The sequence below is a fragment of the Crocodylus siamensis genome, chromosome 11 (genome assembly GCF_052110815.1).
Source record: "Crocodylus siamensis isolate JL-2025a chromosome 11, ASM5211081v1, whole genome shotgun sequence".
NCBI lineage: Eukaryota > Metazoa > Chordata > Crocodylia > Crocodylidae > Crocodylus > Crocodylus siamensis.
Genome location: NC_143405.1, coordinates 55,708,867 through 55,726,907, shown reverse-complemented (window position 1 = coordinate 55,726,907; position 18,041 = coordinate 55,708,867). Strand labels below are relative to the sequence as shown.

Here is an 18,041-nt window from a genome sequence, read left to right as displayed (position 1 = left end):
AACGTTGCTACAGACTTTTTTTCATCAAAGGATTGCGTCCCTCTGCTTAACAGAACATTAACATTTGAGTGGTAGCAGCAGAAGCACAGCACATTTCCCCAAGTGCTTACCTGTCATTTCTACCATCAGTAAAAATTAGTGTACAGGCACAATGCTACCCAATAAATTGGCCACTATTGTATTATGTTATATTTTGCTTTGCAGATTTTCATAGCTTTTAAATGTTTTTAAGAGGTTTTCTTCCCTTTAAAAATGAATAACTAGACTATTAGCACATGTAATTTGACAGCCCACTGTTTGAAAGCACTTATTATTCTTGAGGTTTCTAATATGGCTTGTTAAGGCTAATTTGCTAGAGGTTTTCAACTGGAAGTCAACAGAGAGGCAGTGTTGCAATTCCATGCTTGAGTTGGTCGCTCATCAATATACAGTAGCTACATTCTGCACAGCACCCACATTGCACTCATGTATAAATGAGAAGAATCTCTCTACTGTGACTTTACTTCAAAGTGTTAATGAAAATTGCTGTATCTAATGCATAGGCTAAAAACAAGGCTCAGTAACTGATAAATTTTAGAAGGGTTGTTGGATTGAAATACGCTGGTACTATAGTATGCATATTATTAATGGACTGATCTTTGCATTGATTCTGAGAAGATAGACTCTAATATTTTCAAAACAAAACCAACGGAACAAGCTACAGTTATTTTCTGAAATACAGCAAATTGACTTGCTTGGAATTAAACAATTTAAAGGTTTCTCTACAAATGTACTAAAAAATAATTTTAACTGAAATGCTGTCTATGGAGGAACAAAAATGTGAAAAAATAAAACATACCTTAGGACTCTTTTAGGGTTATAAAATGCTTTTTGCAATTTTCATACTCTAAGCCTTTGTTTACTACTGTGCTTCTATTAGCAAGCTCCCATGCAGATTTTGGAGCTACAGCATGCTCTTTTAACAAAACAAAGGCTCCCTGGCATCTTCTTCAGCTTGACATTTTCTAAAACATATACAGGTGGAATCTATAAACATCTTTTTTTTTTTTCAGTGCCATTTGAAATATTTAATAAGACTTTTTATATTTCAGTAATTAACTGAGAGAGCTTCGCAGTAACATTTTTGGATATTTTTCTGTGCAGACAAAACTATTTTAAATGCAACACATGAGAAAAGTGCTCTTTTAATAGGCTCCCTGTAAACATCCTGGTTATTTCCAATGGAAGACCATGATCCAATTTTTGTCTCCACAGATTCCCTTGATTTTTGTGATACAAGAGTCCTGGGTGGTAGATCTCTTTTCCCAGAGTGAAACAGATTATAGCAATTATAAAATGTAGGCTGTACAATTACAATTTTAAAGCAACACACATTTCATGCAATTCTGCGTATAAGCGTAGTAACGGCACAAGCAAATCACTGCCTGGATGTTTCCCCAGTCACTTGTATTCTCAAGACTAGGTCCTAATTAGCAACAAGTCATTAATAATGCATACTTTTTTTCCAAAAATGGCAGCAACTAATTTAGATATGCAGGCTTGGATTCTGATTTCTGTCCTGTGTAAATCAGGAACAGCTCAAAGGAATCCAGTGGAGTCGCATCAGTCAACATTTAACTGGAAGAGAATCTGGCCCATTGCCTGCAGATGTAAACTAGGAAATGTGTGTGTCATTGATCTGGAGGTACAGCAGGAAGGGGCTGCTGGGACTTCTGTTTTTCCTCCCCAAAACACGCGTTGCCTAAATGTGAAACAAATCTTTTGGATTCTAAGGAGGCACGTATTTTAAGATGACAATGCTGCTACGTTACTGAACTGAACTGTCTTACCTTTTATAACATGGTGGGCCTCTGCTTTCCCTTCCAAGTATTAAAGATACCCGCTCTTCCTTCTTTACTCACCTGCCTTGTTTTCTTATTGCACTGACAGTCCATAAGGGCATCGGTGTAGGGACCCAACTGAGCACAGGCAGCAGCAACTCCCGTTAGCCTTTGTGATCGCAACTGCGATTGTGCAGCTGGAGCCACTTTTTATTGTCCCACTCCCCAAATTGGCAGTTGACCCATCCGTCCAGGTGTATTTATGCCACTGCACAATGGGCCCAAATAGTTGCTGTTGAATGATTCAAAATGCTCCTCATCCCTTTAGGTACAGTGAGCCGTTCTCAGAGGTCCTTGACCACTCCAGCATATAATACCAAGTAATTCGCATGGCTTCTTAACTGATGTTTAAGATCGCATAGAAACAAACAAACACTAGGCTGTGCAAAACACCATCGTTTCATTTCGACGTCTACTTCGCCGTTCTGAAGGGACAGTGTCTCGCTTCATCATTTTGTTTCATTTCAAAGCAATGTCCTGCTTCATTTAGCCCAAACTACTTCATTGTTTTGACATTTTGCCTATAGGCTATAATGGGGAATCATGAAAATACCTAAAACATTGTCATTTCTTGCCTGATTTGGATGCGAATTGCAGAAATGGTAGCCCCTTCAGAAGGCATGAAACCTGCCAAGGTTCAAGTAGATGGGTACAGGGGTTTCTGGAAAATTGCACCTTAAACTCTTCAAAGCAAAAGTCCTGACACTTGCCTGCATCAGCAACCTCCTCTCATCCGGCACGCAGACCCTGGGGCCTGCACCCCGGGGAGGGCTGCAGGGCTGTGCCAGACTCCTCCCAGGGCTGCAGGCCCCCAGATCTGCATGCCAGATGAGGAGGCTGCCGCTGCTTGCACCGAGCACCGGAGAAGATTGCTGCTGCTGCCTGGGCCTCCTCTCATCCAGTGCACAGATCTGGGGGCTCCCGGGAGGAGTCCAGCACAGCCCAGCAGCCTTCCCAGGGGTGTGAGCCCCTGGATCTGTGCCCCAGATGAGAGGAGGCTGCCTTGGTGCCTGGGACCAGTGCAGAGCATGGCTGATCAGAGCCTGGGCTGAGCTCCATGGGAGTGGTGGAGCCGATTGGCAGAGTCAGCGCTGCGCTCCACCCAGCTCTGCCAGCCCCACAGAGCGCAGCCCTCCCAGCCAGGCTGAGCTACCTGGGGCTGTGAAGCCACTTGGACAGCAACTCTGGCTCTCCCCTGCCTCCCATGACTGGGCTGCTTCGAAACTTTTGAAACATTTTGAGTGCCCTCATTTGGTTTCAAAGCTGTTTCAGTGCTTTTGGTTTTGTGTTGATTTGCCTGAAAGGCATCGAAACAGCTTCAAAACAAAACACTCAGCGAAATTTCGCACAGCCCTAATAAGCAGAGAACTGGAAAAGATCCAGGCCCCTGCTATCACTGTTATCCACATTATATCATGTCTCAAATGTGGGCTTTACCTTAAAACCAATTATGTGCATTTGTCCCTTCCCCCCCACCCCTCATTTTACAAGGGTGATAGGGAACATCTCATCTCATTGCTTTTGTGTCACCACTGTTCTTTGAGTTAAGTAGTTCTCTTCTATTCCTTGCATTTACAACCCTAATGGAAAGTAATTATATCCGTCTTCAGCCTTCAACTTGCTAAACAAGCTGAGTTCTTTCACACACACCCCAATCATTTGACTGGCTCTTAATTCCCCTGACCTCCCTACAAGCTCATCTCTCCATCTGTTTTGGTTTGCATTCATCTTAATTGAGCATGTGTGATTAGAACTGTGCATTCTATTCTAGATGCAGTGTTCCCAAGACTTTACACAATGGCATTACTTCGTTTCCATCTCTAAATGTTCGTTTACACTGCGGGTGCACTGATAAGTTTTTTGGGGCCAATACCAATAGCTGATTTTTAAGGAGGCATATTGGCCGATACTGATCTGCTTTTCTGATACACAACTCAGCAGCTTGAAGAGCAGCATCTGGCTGGTAAGTCTGTTGTGGTGGAAGGGGCATGGGGGGCAAATCAAGGGCCCCTGCGATAGAGGGGTTGGGGTTGGGGCAGGTGCTGCCTGGGCAGCACAGGGCAGGGTACGGGACAGAACTGTGGTTTGTCTGGGGGGGGGTGTCAAGTGCCCTCCAGATCTGCATGGGGTGGGGCGGGAGAAGTGCCTGGCTCTTCCTGGCAGGGCTGGGCTGGGCTACACTCAGGACGGGCATCAGTGGCGCTGGAAGGGGGTCTATAGGGGGCAGCTGCAGCCACCCCAAGCTTTGCTGTAGTGCCCCCACCAACCCCCACTCTCAGCGCTGCTGCCCACCCTGAGCGCAGCCTGGCCCAACCCCTGCCAGGAAGAACCCAGCACTGCCCTGGCCCCAACTCACCCCACCCTTTCCAGATCTGGGGGGCACATGCCCCCCCTTGTGCCCTCCTGGGTGCATGTAGAGGCAGGAGCTGTCCCCCTACCCCCCCAGCCATCAGACAAGCCACAGCTCCATCCACAGCCCCACTCCTCCCTCACCATGGGGGCCTCGATCTGCCCCTTCCCTTCCCTCTCCCCATCCACCACAACAGACATACCAGGTGTACACAGCTCTCCAAGCTGCCAAGCTGTGTTGCTTGCCACCTATGTGCTGCACTGCGGCTGCGCATATGAACAGGGCATTTATCAGCCATAACAGGGTGACTTCTGATGCAGTCAATTTTCTTTATATCAGTGCTAATCTGATATTGGACCAATTTATCTCTACTTTACACATGCAGGTGTACATGGATTCTGATATGCAATCCACACAATTGCATCTCCTACCATGCTGCACGTGGTGCATGGAGCACCCCTGTGGCTGGGACACTGCATCAGTTGCAGTCTTGCAGCTGCAAGGGTGCATGGAGCACCTGCCTAGTTGGGACACTCACATGAGCAGCATCAACTGCCGTCTCCCAGCTGTAGGGGTGCATGGGGAAGTCCCTGCAGGTGGGACCCCTGTCAGCTGATGGGGCTCCCAGCTGGGGGACATGCTCCCACAGCTGGGAGCCAGTGTCAGCTAAGAGGTCTCATGGCTTGGAGGTTCACATGGCTCCCCACAGCTAGCAGCTCCAATCAGTTTATGGGGCTCCTAGCCACTGGGACCCCTGGCCACACAATTAATGGTGTGATAGGAAGCAGCTACAAAGTTGCTTCACATTTTGTGGAATATAAACATGTGGCCAGGTAACCATTCAAGACGTGATTAAGGCTAGGGAAAGACATTACATACATCAACTGATCAGAAACTGGTTTCAAAATAGCCAAAACCTGGTTGAATGTAGTATCAGACTTAACTAATACTGCCCAGGCTGGCCATGGTCCCCCTCCCTGCACCCAGTATAGCTTCCCTGCAGCCAAGGGGGGGCTCTAGCACCACCCCCCCCAGCTCCTGCCCTGAGCAACTGCAGGCATGGGCCTGCATTTCCTCAGTCAAGAGGGAATGTCTGTGCAGTTGCAAATCAGTTCAACCTAGGCAGGTTAGAGTAACCTGCAAAGACTGAATCAATTGAGGCTTTGGCTTTTTTAATGTCTGTCCCTAGTCTAACATGCCTCAAGCGTAATGTGTAGATGGGCCTTAATGGATATTCCTCCCCTCAAACATCCTGGAATAGTTGGTCATATGTAGCATTCTCATGTAACATAAAATCTTCCAAACAGACTTTATGGAGATAGCATCTGTCAGTCCACTGCAACTATTCCAGCATCAACTGCTTTACAACAAGGCAAGGCAAGGGCCTCACAAACTGAGGTCAGAAAGAAGGCCACTCAAGAGGGCAACATTCAGACAATCCTGTGAAGACTTGTGGCTCATGGCTCAACTTAGACTTGTCTGAGGCAGGCTTCATTTACGTAGCTACCAATCCAAACTTATGCAGACTATGGTAGAGGGAATTTTTGCAAGATGAATGGATACAGCAGCAATTTCTACAGTACTTATCAGAAATATTCTGTCCTTCAGCAGCAAATATTCCTATCTTTTTGGCCTGGGCATGTTTTTCCATACTTCAACGATTTATAATTGGTACCACCGCAAGAATAATGACACCTTTCATTGAAAAGGCTCATGTTTCACCCCATTACAGTAAAGAACATTTTATTACTTCTGTCGTGCTAGCTGGCAGTTGCTATTAATTATGAAAATTGTTTTTATTCTTTCTTATTATTCCAACTTGTTCTTCCTTATGCTTGTTCTACCATATACTGCTTTGTTTACTTAAGTGTGTGCGTACTGTTTCACTTGCACAGTGGCCATGAGTTATTCTGTATGCTGTCACCACACATCTTCTTCCTAACTGACAGGAGATTTAAAACTAAAAGTGTTCCAAAAAGCAACCAAACAAAACATCAGTGCACCCCCCGCACCCTCCCATTGGCATCTCTTCACTTCGCTAGTATTAATGATGGTGTTTAAGACACTTCATGGTTATAAATGAACCATAGGCCACATGCTTTATGGTGTATATTAAACGTACTAGTGTGTTTTCACATTCTGCATTCCTGGGTTTGTTTCCTGTTGGCTACCGTGGGCTCCTTGAGACCCAAGTGTATATAGGCAAAACTGCTCCATTTCCCATAATACAGTTGCCCCTTGCCTCATTTTGGCAGCATTGATAAATATTCCAGTGCCCCTTGAAAATCCGGCATACCAGCACCTGCGATTTATAAAGTGGCAGAAGAATTGGAAGATTGGGAGTGTGTTTCAGTTAAAGAATTAAAATGAAAAGGTAGAGAGGAGAAATCATAGTAAAAGACCTATCTGCAAGGTGGGTAGTAAAAGACATATCTTGTTTCTCTGTAACATCCTCATTTTCCCCTTCTCCTGGGACTAATGCTTATAAATATCCTACTTCAAAATTTAATGTGTTTTAAAGAAATGGGATCAACTGAGAATTAATTCATGTGTCATCCAGGTACTGAGATACTGGGTATTTATAAGAACAAAATCAAAGGAAAAAACCCTCTGATTCTTGCAATATTGACCTGGCCCAGGTGATAGAAGTTTAAACTGTCAAAACCTCCAGCATTTCCTTCTACACTATTTTACATGCTAGTCTGTAGGGTGTCACTCACGTGAGCACAAACATTAAAATGGACTGGGGCTTGCAAAACCAATCAATTTGTTTTTTGATTACAGTGGATTTTTACTTGCAGTGTCATCCATGCTGCCTTGGGCTGGAGGAGATTGGAGGCAATAACCCTCAAGTCATTTTTGAAAAACATTTTTAGTCAAAGAAAATTAAAACTAGCTGCACTAAAAATAACTAGAGAAGAGGGAGGAAGTATCACTATTAACATCTTAAGTTATATATCCACAATGTTCAGGAACTCGGATTCCATTCCATAAAACTAGAAATGCAGTCTTACAGAGAATGAATTATAAATGTAATGCACATCTGATAGGATACGTTTGAAACAAAGAAAAGGTAGAAATTCACAATACGTCCACAATCCAGGTGTACGTAAACAGTCTGGTGCAGTTTTATTTGAAAACAAACAAACAATAAAACTTGTCGTCCATGTAACCAGAGTGGAGCTAAGCCAATAATTTAGAACAAACTGAATATGTAGGTGTAAATATTAAATTTAAGCTCTTTCTGGTTTTGGGCATCATGAGGTGGTAACAATTTCATTGTATTGATTCATTATTCATATGTATTTAAGAAAGAGTCTTTTGGTGTACTCTCAGGATCAGGTATGTGATTTGAGCTTAACTATAATAGCTTAAAAGAAACACTCGGTAGTGTTTCTGTTTCCTGACTGAACAAGCAAAAACAGCATCGACACCCCGGCTTTCTATGACTATTTTTGCCAGTAAATATCTTGGCCGCTACTCCCTTAGCTGTATCATAGAAGTTACAGAAGGGGCTTTGAAAGAGGGAATGGTAGAACGTGTGGCATGGATGTATGGTTTTTTCCTATGAAGGTGACTATGGTGAATTATAGAGCCACTTACAAGCTCAAAGAGTGGAATAAACAGCTTTGGGAGGCTGGCCCCTATTCAACAGTGGTATGCACTATTCATAGGAATACACTAGACTTTAAAATAACATTTAATTTAGAAGTCTTCACTAAAAAGATGCCCGAGTAGTCAAATGGAACATATTGGAATCTCTCTGTAATTAAGACCAAATGATCAGTTTCCATTAAAACTGAGGTTAAAGTTTACTGAAATTAGAAGACGGACCTCTCATGATACCAGTTAGGAACCACAGCAGATTTCCATAATTTTAGTAGAATAAGCCAAAAAAGGAGAAGAGTTTCTTTAGTGTTTTTAAGAGAGGATAAGGAACTTTGGTAGTTCAGCTAAAGCCCATTTTTATATGTACTTTTTAAATATAAAATTGATATTTCCAAAGAATTTACAATCTGTATAATGACAAGTATAGTCCTATAGTGTTACATTTTCCTTCTCTTTTTTTTTCCTTTTTTTGGATATAGTAGGCTTGTATCTGCTTTGGTAAACAAAGGCAATTAAGTAAGAGTTTTCTCCTTCACACGTACTCAGACATATGATTTCCCCAGCTGTCCTCAGTTCGGATGAATATCGTCAAAATCTGCACAACAGAAACCTATGGGTCTCCCAGTCAGCTTACAGAGGCCAAATCATGCTTTTCTTATCCAGTTTTGTCCCATAGTTTGCTTTTAGTATCTTTGCATTGAATTTGATACACATAGCTTAACTATCCAAGAGAATGGATCAACCTGACTTGTCAATAGCAACATGCTCAGTGAAGAACAAACCTAGATATAGCGGAAATATCCACCTTGACTAGAACCCATGAAAAATGCCTGTGTAGCTTCACTGCTACCTTTATACGTCCCTCTAAACTGAGTAGCCAGAGTAAGCCAAGGTGAGAACAGAATTAATTTTGTTAACCATGTAGCTCTTTTAGTAGAGTATGAGTCTACAGTAGAATCCAAGTACCCATTAAAATATCCTTCCTATCACAGGGCTAGCAGTGGTACATAAGGCCCCCTCTACATCTTATATCTGTTGTGCAGTTACCTTGTTAATTGTGCAACAAATTTAGACTATTTACACATGCAGATTAACTATCCTGCATTAAAAAGGTCCAACCAGCTATAAAAGTATTGCTTAAATAGGTGTAATAACTTGATAGCTGGTTTCTATCCAGCTTTAATTTGCATGTGTAGGCACTCTTCAGTTGAGAGACTGCAGCTACTGCTATCTCCCAGGTGCTGGGGAGCACAACACACCCCTGGGCGTGGAAGATTTCAGCCAGTGCAGTTTCCCAGCTGCACCCCTGTGGCTGGGAAGCTGTAGCAGCACCCAACAGTTAGAGAGGCTGGGAAGTCCCACAGCTGACGGGGTTCTCAGTCCCAACTGCACGTGGCCTCCACAGCTTGGACCGGAAAAAGGGCTCCCGGCCATGGGAGCCTGTTTTTTACTGATACAGGGGAAGCCCAGGACCAGGCTCCCTCTACACCATCTATCAGGTGCAACTGGATCTAATACACAATCCCACAATTGCACGGATCATGCATTGGATCCAATCACCCCTTTGCCTGCATGTGTAGAGGCGGCCTAAGAATACAGAAACTGGATTACACAAGCACACAGAGAAAACATGCGTGTTGTTTACAGAAGAGAAAATATCACTAGGTTTGCATATATGACACTAACCATTTCTCTCTCCCCTCTCCACCAAAGGCAACAAAGGTGATTTTCTGTTAAGAGCTCGGTATCTTTCTTGAATGAACATTTAATGACTCAAAAAAGCACTTTAATGGAATTTCCCACTACTGTCAGATACTGTATTTTGATTAATTCAGACACGCACTCTCCTGTCTATGTTGATACCTAAATGTTGCAAGCTTTTCATTGTAATTTATCAGTGCTGTGAACAGTCAAATGCAGAGATGAGCAAGAGAGTGACAAACAGCTAAACTGAGAAGGTGGTATAATGTAACTTATCACTTACGTGGCCTTATCCTGCAACAGCTCTACCTGTAATTAATAGGAATTAGGGGTACACTGAAAGCTTTTCTAGGCTGATACCGATAGCCAATTGATTAACCAACCATATCAGCTGATGCCAATCCAATAACTGATGCTTAGTAATAGTGCCAGGCATTTTAAACTACTGACATACATAAACCTCTTTGTTTGTTTGTTTTGCACTTATATACACACACACACACACACACACACACACACACACACACACACACACACACACACGTGCCTCCTGCCTGCTCCATCCCTCAACGAGGAAGGTGGGGACTGCCTTATTCCCATGCACATCACTCGCTCGCCCGTGGCTCTTACCCACAGCCTTGCTCTCCATGCAACCTGTGTTGCCATCCCAGGTGGGTGTGGTGGATCCTCATGAGGACACCAGCTCTGGGTGCATTGGGTGCCACAGAGCATACTGCTGCCTCAGTGCTGGGGGGCCTCACGTAGCTGAGCTCCCATGGCTGCTGGGGAGAAAGCGCTTTTGCAAAGGTGCCCAGTACCTGACAGAGCAGAATGTCCCTTGCACGATGACCTCTCCCCTCCCACTGCCCGCCACAACCTGTAGTCTGCCCCTGGCTCAGGCTAGTGGTGGAGCATGGGGACCAGACTGCGCTTGCCAGGGTGCTCCGGGCATGGAGCCATAACTATTGGCTACAATGACCAAAAAAGCCGATAACCTATAACATCATTTCTTCTTTTATTGGTGCCGATCCGATAGCCAACTAATGTATATGTACAGCCCTAATGGGAATAGTTCCTGGTTAAAGACAATATCAGATCCAGGTTTTGAAGACAGCCCAATATACATTGTTTTGACAATTCAGATTTTTGACATCCCAGAGTAAAGAGAAATTTCTCTGGGTAGGATGGGGGCTAAAAATAGTAAGCATATCAGTTCTCTGTAAGCTCCGTAGCATATCGGTTCTCTTACTACCCACGTATAATATATAGTGGCAAAGAGTATACCCCAATTACCTTGCATTGCTGGGCTATTTTCATTTCTTATGCAAAATTAGAAGTTCTCCCAATAACACAGCCTCTATAGCTATGTAGTTATGATGATAATTTATATATAACTGAACAAAATTTGTTCTGGATTTGAATTCCTAGATAATTTTTTATCTCTAGTATTTACAGCCCAATGTTTATCACTAAAGCTAAATTGGATATAAATCCAGTGGGCGCATCCATGTACAGTCCCGTTATTACTGTGCTGTCAATTAGTACTTCCTTTTGGAAATACTGAATGATGGCGCAGTAACAGCCAATACTGCATCGTGCCAGTGGCGCAAAGTTATTTTAGCCATTATGTTGCTGTAGCAATGCAATATAGCAAGAGAACATGTTGCTACAGCGACCTAGCTGTGGTGTCAGAGTTTTTGACGTAGCATTTCATGTAGGTGTGCCCAGTTTTATGGAAGTGGTTCATATAAAATTGCAGTTGTCCAAACCTGGGAAGATTTCATGTGTTTGACTAAAATTTCTAAGGAAACTCCTATAATATAGCGAGTAGTAAGGTGGAGCACAACTGCAATCATTACTCTTCAGTCTAATCAGGATCAAGTTCAGAACTACTTCCAGTTGCAAACATATTTCAGAGAGTTTCAGAATATTCAGCATTTTAAGAAAAGCAAGAATTTAAGTGCTTAAACACCAACTTACAAGTATAGCACAAAAAACCTTCTGCAGAAAAGTGTCCTTAAACAGTGTTGTAGCTACTTATATTTTAATGGTCAGTTAACTAGAAATATTAAAATAATTCTTATTATTGAGGGATATATAAAGAAGAGCTTCCAAAATAGATCTGGTTTATCATACCAGAATAACTTTGCGTTAAGCAGGTTTGCAAAATTTGGTTGTTCTTTTAAGTACCTTTACCTTCCAGAGGCTGAAAAAACGAAAGGCAGGTAGAAAATATATATGAAATGAACATAACATCTGTCCTACTCTGCTTTTCAGGCACCTGTCCAGATACTGATTTTGGGTTGATCAGCTCACAGCCGAACTTTGGGCAAGCTTCTGGAACAAAGAGGAACAGTAAAGAGACTTCCGATCATTTCCTGTCTTCAGGAAACTTTTAAAAACATCTGTCTTCTGGATGTCCAAACATTTCAAGCTGATGTTTAAGTTTTATATTTTCTGCTTGATAACCAATTATATATTCACTATATTTCTATCTTAAGGGGCTGGCAGTTGACCTTACCAGCTAACCAGCATGGCTAGGATTAGATTTGTTTTAACAGTTTTCCAGTTGGTGCTAGAATTGCTGATGAATTCATTAACGGAGTCTTCCATACAGAATAATGAATGTCCGCAGCTTTGCGTATGCGAAATCAGGCCATGGTTTACACCACAGTCAACCTACAGAGAAGCTACAACAGTTGATTGCAATGACCTTCGTTTAACAAAAATCCCCAGCAATCTTTCCAGTGACACTCAAGTTCTTCTCTTGCAAAGCAACAACATTGCAAAGACTACAGATGAACTCCAACAGCTTTTCAATTTAACAGAATTAGATTTTTCACAGAATAATTTTACTAGCATTAAAGATGTGGGGCTCGCAAATCTCTCTCAACTCACTACATTACATCTGGAGGAAAACCAGATAACAGAGATGACTGACTACTGCTTGCAGGACCTGTGTAATCTTCAGGAACTGTATATAAATCACAACCAGATTAGCAGCATTTCTGCAAATGCATTTTCTGGCCTGAAGAATCTTTTAAGATTGCATCTTAATTCTAACAAATTAAAGGTTATTGATAGTCGCTGGTTTGATTCTACTCCTAATTTGGAAATTCTGATGATTGGTGAAAATCCAGTGATTGGAATACTAGACATGAATTTCAAGCCACTGTCAAATTTAAGAAGTCTAGTTTTGGCAGGCATGTACCTCACCGATATCCCTGGAAATGCATTAGTTGGGTTGGATAGTCTTGAAAGTCTTTCCTTTTATGATAATAAATTGGTCAAAGTTCCTCAGCTTGCACTTGAGAAAGTACCAAATTTAAAATTCCTGGATCTTAACAAAAACCCGATTCACAAAATACAGGAAGGTGACTTTAAAAATATGCTCCGGTTAAAGGAACTTGGAATAAATAATATGGGAGAACTAGTTTCTGTTGATAGATATGCACTAGATAACCTTCCTGAACTCACAAAGCTTGAAGCCACCAACAATCCAAAGTTGTCTTACATCCATCGTTTAGCATTTCGTAATGTTCCTGCACTGGAAAGCCTGATGCTCAACAACAATGCCTTGAATGCAGTCTACCAAAAGACAGTGGAATCCCTTCCAAACCTACGTGAGATCAGTATCCACAGTAATCCACTCAGGTGTGACTGCGTCATTCACTGGATAAACTCAAATAAAACCAATATCCGTTTCATGGAGCCCCTGTCCATGTTTTGTGCTATGCCACCCGAATACAGAGGCCAACAGGTGAAAGAAGTGTTAATACAAGATTCAAGTGAACAGTGTCTTCCAATGATTTCTCATGAGACTTTTCCAAATCATTTGAATTTGGATATAGGCATGACAGTGTTTTTAGACTGTCGGGCCATGGCAGAACCAGAACCGGAAATTTATTGGGTAACTCCACTGGGAAATAAAATAACAGTTGAAAGTCTCTCGGACAAATACAAGTTAAGTAGTGAAGGTACCCTGGAAATCTCTAATATTCAGATTGAAGACTCTGGGAGATATACGTGTGTGGCTCAGAACGTAGAAGGGGCCGATACAAGAGTAGCTACTATACGAGTGAATGGAACGCTTTTGGATGGTACTCAGGTTCTGAAAATATATGTCAAGCAAGCAGAATCTCATTCAATCTTAGTTTCTTGGAAAGTTAATTCTAATGTCATGACCTCTAATCTAAAATGGTCATCAGCCACTATGAAGATTGATAACCCTCACATTACATATACTGCTAGGGTCCCAGTTGATGTGCACGAATATAACCTCACTCACTTGCAGCCATCCACAGATTATGAAGTGTGCCTAACTGTGTCAAACATCCATCAGCAAACACAAAAGTCTTGCGTTAATGTTACGACAAAAAATGCAGCTTTTGCGCTTGACATTTCCGACCAAGAAACCAGCACTGCCCTTGCAGCAGTAATGGGATCAATGTTTGCCGTAATCAGCCTTGCCTCCATCTCTGTTTATATTGCTAAAAGATTTAAGAGAAAAAACTACCACCATTCATTGAAAAAATATATGCAAAAGACATCTTCGATCCCACTGAACGAGCTATATCCTCCACTTATTAATCTCTGGGAAGGTGACAGTGAAAAAGACAAAGATGGCTCTGCAGAAACCAAGCCAACTCAAGTCGACACATCCAGAAGCTATTACATGTGGTAACTCAGAGGATATTTTGCTTCTGGTAGTAAGGAGCACAAAGACTTTTTTGCTTATTCTGCAAAAGTGAAAAGTTGAAGACTTTTATATTTTTGACTTTGCTAGTTTGTGGCAGAGTGGCGAGGACAGGTGGATATTTCAGAATTTTTTAGTATAGCGTATCGCAATTGTTTGACACAAATGGCGGCTTCACCTAGCTTCCAATTTTTTTTTTATTATTTTTTTTTATCTTTTTATTTAGTTTCTGTGCTAAAGTTAATAATACTGTTCTAACTACAGTGCTGAAAAAAATTAATGACAGGCTGGGGTTTCCCTGTGAGTCACAAGTAGCAAGACCCCATTTTTTCTGAAGCCATCAGTAGAGAGTACAGTATCCTGCAAAAGCTAACATAAAGTTTTGAAACTGCATTGAAATAGTTCTGTAACACTCTGGTCTAAAGACTCTTTAACTGAGAAACAAAGACTAGATCTTGAATGATGTTAGTTGACTGTACTGTAATGTTGTATCAACTGATTTGAATGTTTTTGAACAATGACTTTTCTTTCCTTTTTTTTTCTTTTTGTAATAGTTTAAAAGGCTTAGGTAAAGCTAACAGGCAATAGAAAAATGTACATCCAGTTTTTTAAATGTAACAGACTAAATGTTAATTGTTATCTTATTCTTTTTATTATATTTAGTAGACTATTTTAAAGATTACTAGAGTTTTGTTGTGCTTAATCCACCAACACATGGTGTATAATGAAGGCAGAACTATAATAAATTACAGTTTTGTTCTGATTTTTTTTTAGAACGGTCACAATAACGTATCATTTTTAGTTGTCACTAGTTCAGCTGGTGAACATATTTAGACCTGAAATATATCCAAACTGCTATATAAAACGTGTGGATTTTCTATAAAGCCAGTTCTCAACAGATTTCCAATTTTTTTTTCTTCTAAAGAAGTATCTCTTTTTAATTGGGGTGTTTTTGCTGGGTTTCTATATTAAAAACAAAATATTGAAGAGAACGTAATCAGAAAGACAGTGTGGTCTAAGACTTTGTTGCTGTTTCACATGCAAAATTAAAACTGATATAATGAGGTACATGGCAAGAAACTATACTGAACATAATGTTTTCCCTTTTTAGTTGGTATTGAAAGCTAAGAGATACATGAGGAATCAGAACTCTGGGTAGACCAAGTAGATTTTTGCAAAAAAAATATACACCTGAAGCATTTTGCTGCCACTCTGACAGAAAGAACTGTTTCTCAGATCACCAAGTTGAATTATAATGGTGGAATCCATACACATATTTCACCGTTAAAAAGATCCATTTTTATCTGGACTTTTTTCTGTCTTCTCACATAGTAATAATGCATCAGTTTTACATATCATAAACTGATGTAAAATGTGTCCAACAATCAATATTGGTCTTGTATAGACTTTCAGATAACCTGAGCTCAAACTATATTACTAAAAGTAATAGAGGGTAGATTAATGTGGTTCAAAATTAAAGAACACTGTGGTTAAATTTTATTAACAGCTGACAACTGGGTTTTCAGAAGCAATCTGTTTTGGCTCCTAGCAAAGTCCTTGACACAAGGACAGTGCGTTGAGGTCACCAAAGGGATAGGTTTCTGATGCAACATCTGTTATTGTCATGCCAGATGCCAAAGGAGCAAGTGCAGAATTCTCTAAGTAATTTTCTACATTTCCTCTTCTCCTCCTCACCCCGGTGTAATAAAGTGCCGACTTTGCAAATACCACGTGGCGTGTGCAAATTTGGAACATGTTTCCATATCAAGTAACTATTTTTGAGTTACTAGTGAGCAAAAATAAATCGTCTTTATGTTTGAAGTGTTTTGGTGGCTTTTTTTTTTTTTACTCCCCAGTAACTCAAAACTGCCTGTGATGTCCCAAAACAAAACAAAAAGATCTTCAGTCAGTTGCCTTTGAATATCTGAAAAGTCTCAACATAGGCTTATCTGTATTTTAGTGGTGGAAGACTTGCCTCATCTGTACACTTAAATTATCTCTGACTTGCCAAATTACATGTTGTAACCAAGAACATTTATCATTGCACAACATCCTTTACATTCACATGAAATCGCTCAGACGTGTACCTATATGCTATTTGCATGTGGGATTTTAAAGGGCTTTCCTCCGAGATAACAAAAAAGTCAGCAGTATTATTTTCTATTTCTTATTTTGTCATTTCCTATTTTGTCTGCCTTTCGTTGTCCATGGAAGGTATTGTCCACTGTTTTTAACTATTGAACAGCTCCAAAGCAATAACTACCATCTTGCCTATATGTTGTGCTAACCTAGAGTGGCTCCTGCTATTATAGCAGACGTGATGAATTAAAGCTGGGGTTGGTTTTGCAGCAGAGAAATCAACAGGGCATGTTCATTGTAAAGGGCATGGCAAGGACGAGGCTGACAGCAAAGTTATGGCTTCCCACTTGTGTGGCATCATTAAGTAGCCTTTACAAAATCATTCACTGAGCAAGTTATGGATACTGCAGAGCAGGCCCTGTTCTGATCATCTCTTTCAGCCTACAGCAGCGCTGCACATCTGTATAATGGCACTCAAAATAAAGAACCTGAAAAGACAGTGGTATTCTACTTGAAACTTCTTATCTAACCTGATGGCAAAAACAAGCTAACTTTGGTCCAAGTGTAATGAGCCGTGGAATATTTTTAAGCAGGTTTCCTTTAACTGTGTTCATGAAATGATGGGGCAGTGGTGGCATAATCCATCTTTGGCGCTATTTGCTACTTTTTTAGAGCAAGGTCTTTAAGGAAATAAGAGGACAGGAGAAAAGCTATTAAGCAGGTGGCCTGTAGCACAGCAGAGACAATTTTATGCTTGTAGTTTATTGGAGGGATAAATACATGTTACATGTTTACCCAATTCCCTCCAAAATACATTTGCTTCCTCTATTCATTTTAGACACAAACTTTTTCCCTCAGAAATGAAACAAAGTAGCTTATAATTTCTTTCCTCCCATGCTGTTAGCATTTATTAAACTATTGCTTTGTGCTAAGGAGGAACATTTCACACACAACTAAACTTTTGCAGTTTTCTCACTTGGCTGCACAACAGTAGAACCGGCCCTGCTCCCTAAAGAGCAGCAAGCGTCAAAAGTTGTGTCATTACGTGAGTTAGCAAAATTCGTTTTTAATTTCATCACCTAAATCATAATATCCTATTAGATTCACAGAGCATTTGACACACAGGCCAAACCATTCACTCTAGATATGGTAAGTGCACATGCAAATTTGCCGGAAGATGCATAATTTCACACATGATTGCACAAAGTTTTAAAAGTCTGTCCTCGACTCCTGCTCAGAGCATTTATATATATATATATATGTTATTAAGAACCTCAGTTTACAGAGAAGACAGTTATACAACCAACAATTTAGATGGCTTGGGTTCTTAGCCTATAACTTCAAATGATCTTATCTGTCATTTCCTATACTTTCTTGTTTCGTTGATAGCCAACATTTTGACTAAAATATTTTCATATGATCTATTCAGGAAGAAGTGAGCAGATATGTTCTCATGCAGCTTACTGGTCAGATCTCCGATTAGGGGTGGGAAGTTATAAAAGGCATGGTCTACTTCTGCAGGGAATGGTACAAACATGGAGAGCTGGAGGGACTCATGCCAGACTCCTTATTAACAAGCAGGCTGCTAAGCCCTACAAAGGGGACATGGGAGATGGGGGTATATTTGGCGATTCCCACACCCCTTTCTTTGTCAAAATAGCCTTGAAAATGAATGTAAACCAACACAGTGAGACTGCCACAAGCAAATGGCATGTGCATCTGGACA

General features: G+C 41.1%; 1 protein-coding gene across 2 annotated transcripts in view; it reads left to right on the top strand.

Annotated features, from left to right (window-relative positions):
• The window catches only part of LRRN1 (leucine rich repeat neuronal 1), a 33,070-nt gene extending 16,270 nt beyond the window's left edge, over positions 1-16,800 (top strand). For both annotated transcript variants that reach the window (XM_090022494.1, XM_090022495.1), the window contains one exon: positions 11,818-16,800. In XM_090022494.1, the coding sequence (XP_089878620.1) occupies positions 12,074-14,224 (2,151 nt within the window). In that variant the 5' untranslated portion in view covers positions 11,818-12,073 and the 3' untranslated portion in view covers positions 14,225-16,800. The remainder of the gene's footprint in view (positions 1-11,817) is intronic.
• The last annotated feature ends 1,241 nt before the right edge of the window (positions 16,801-18,041 follow it).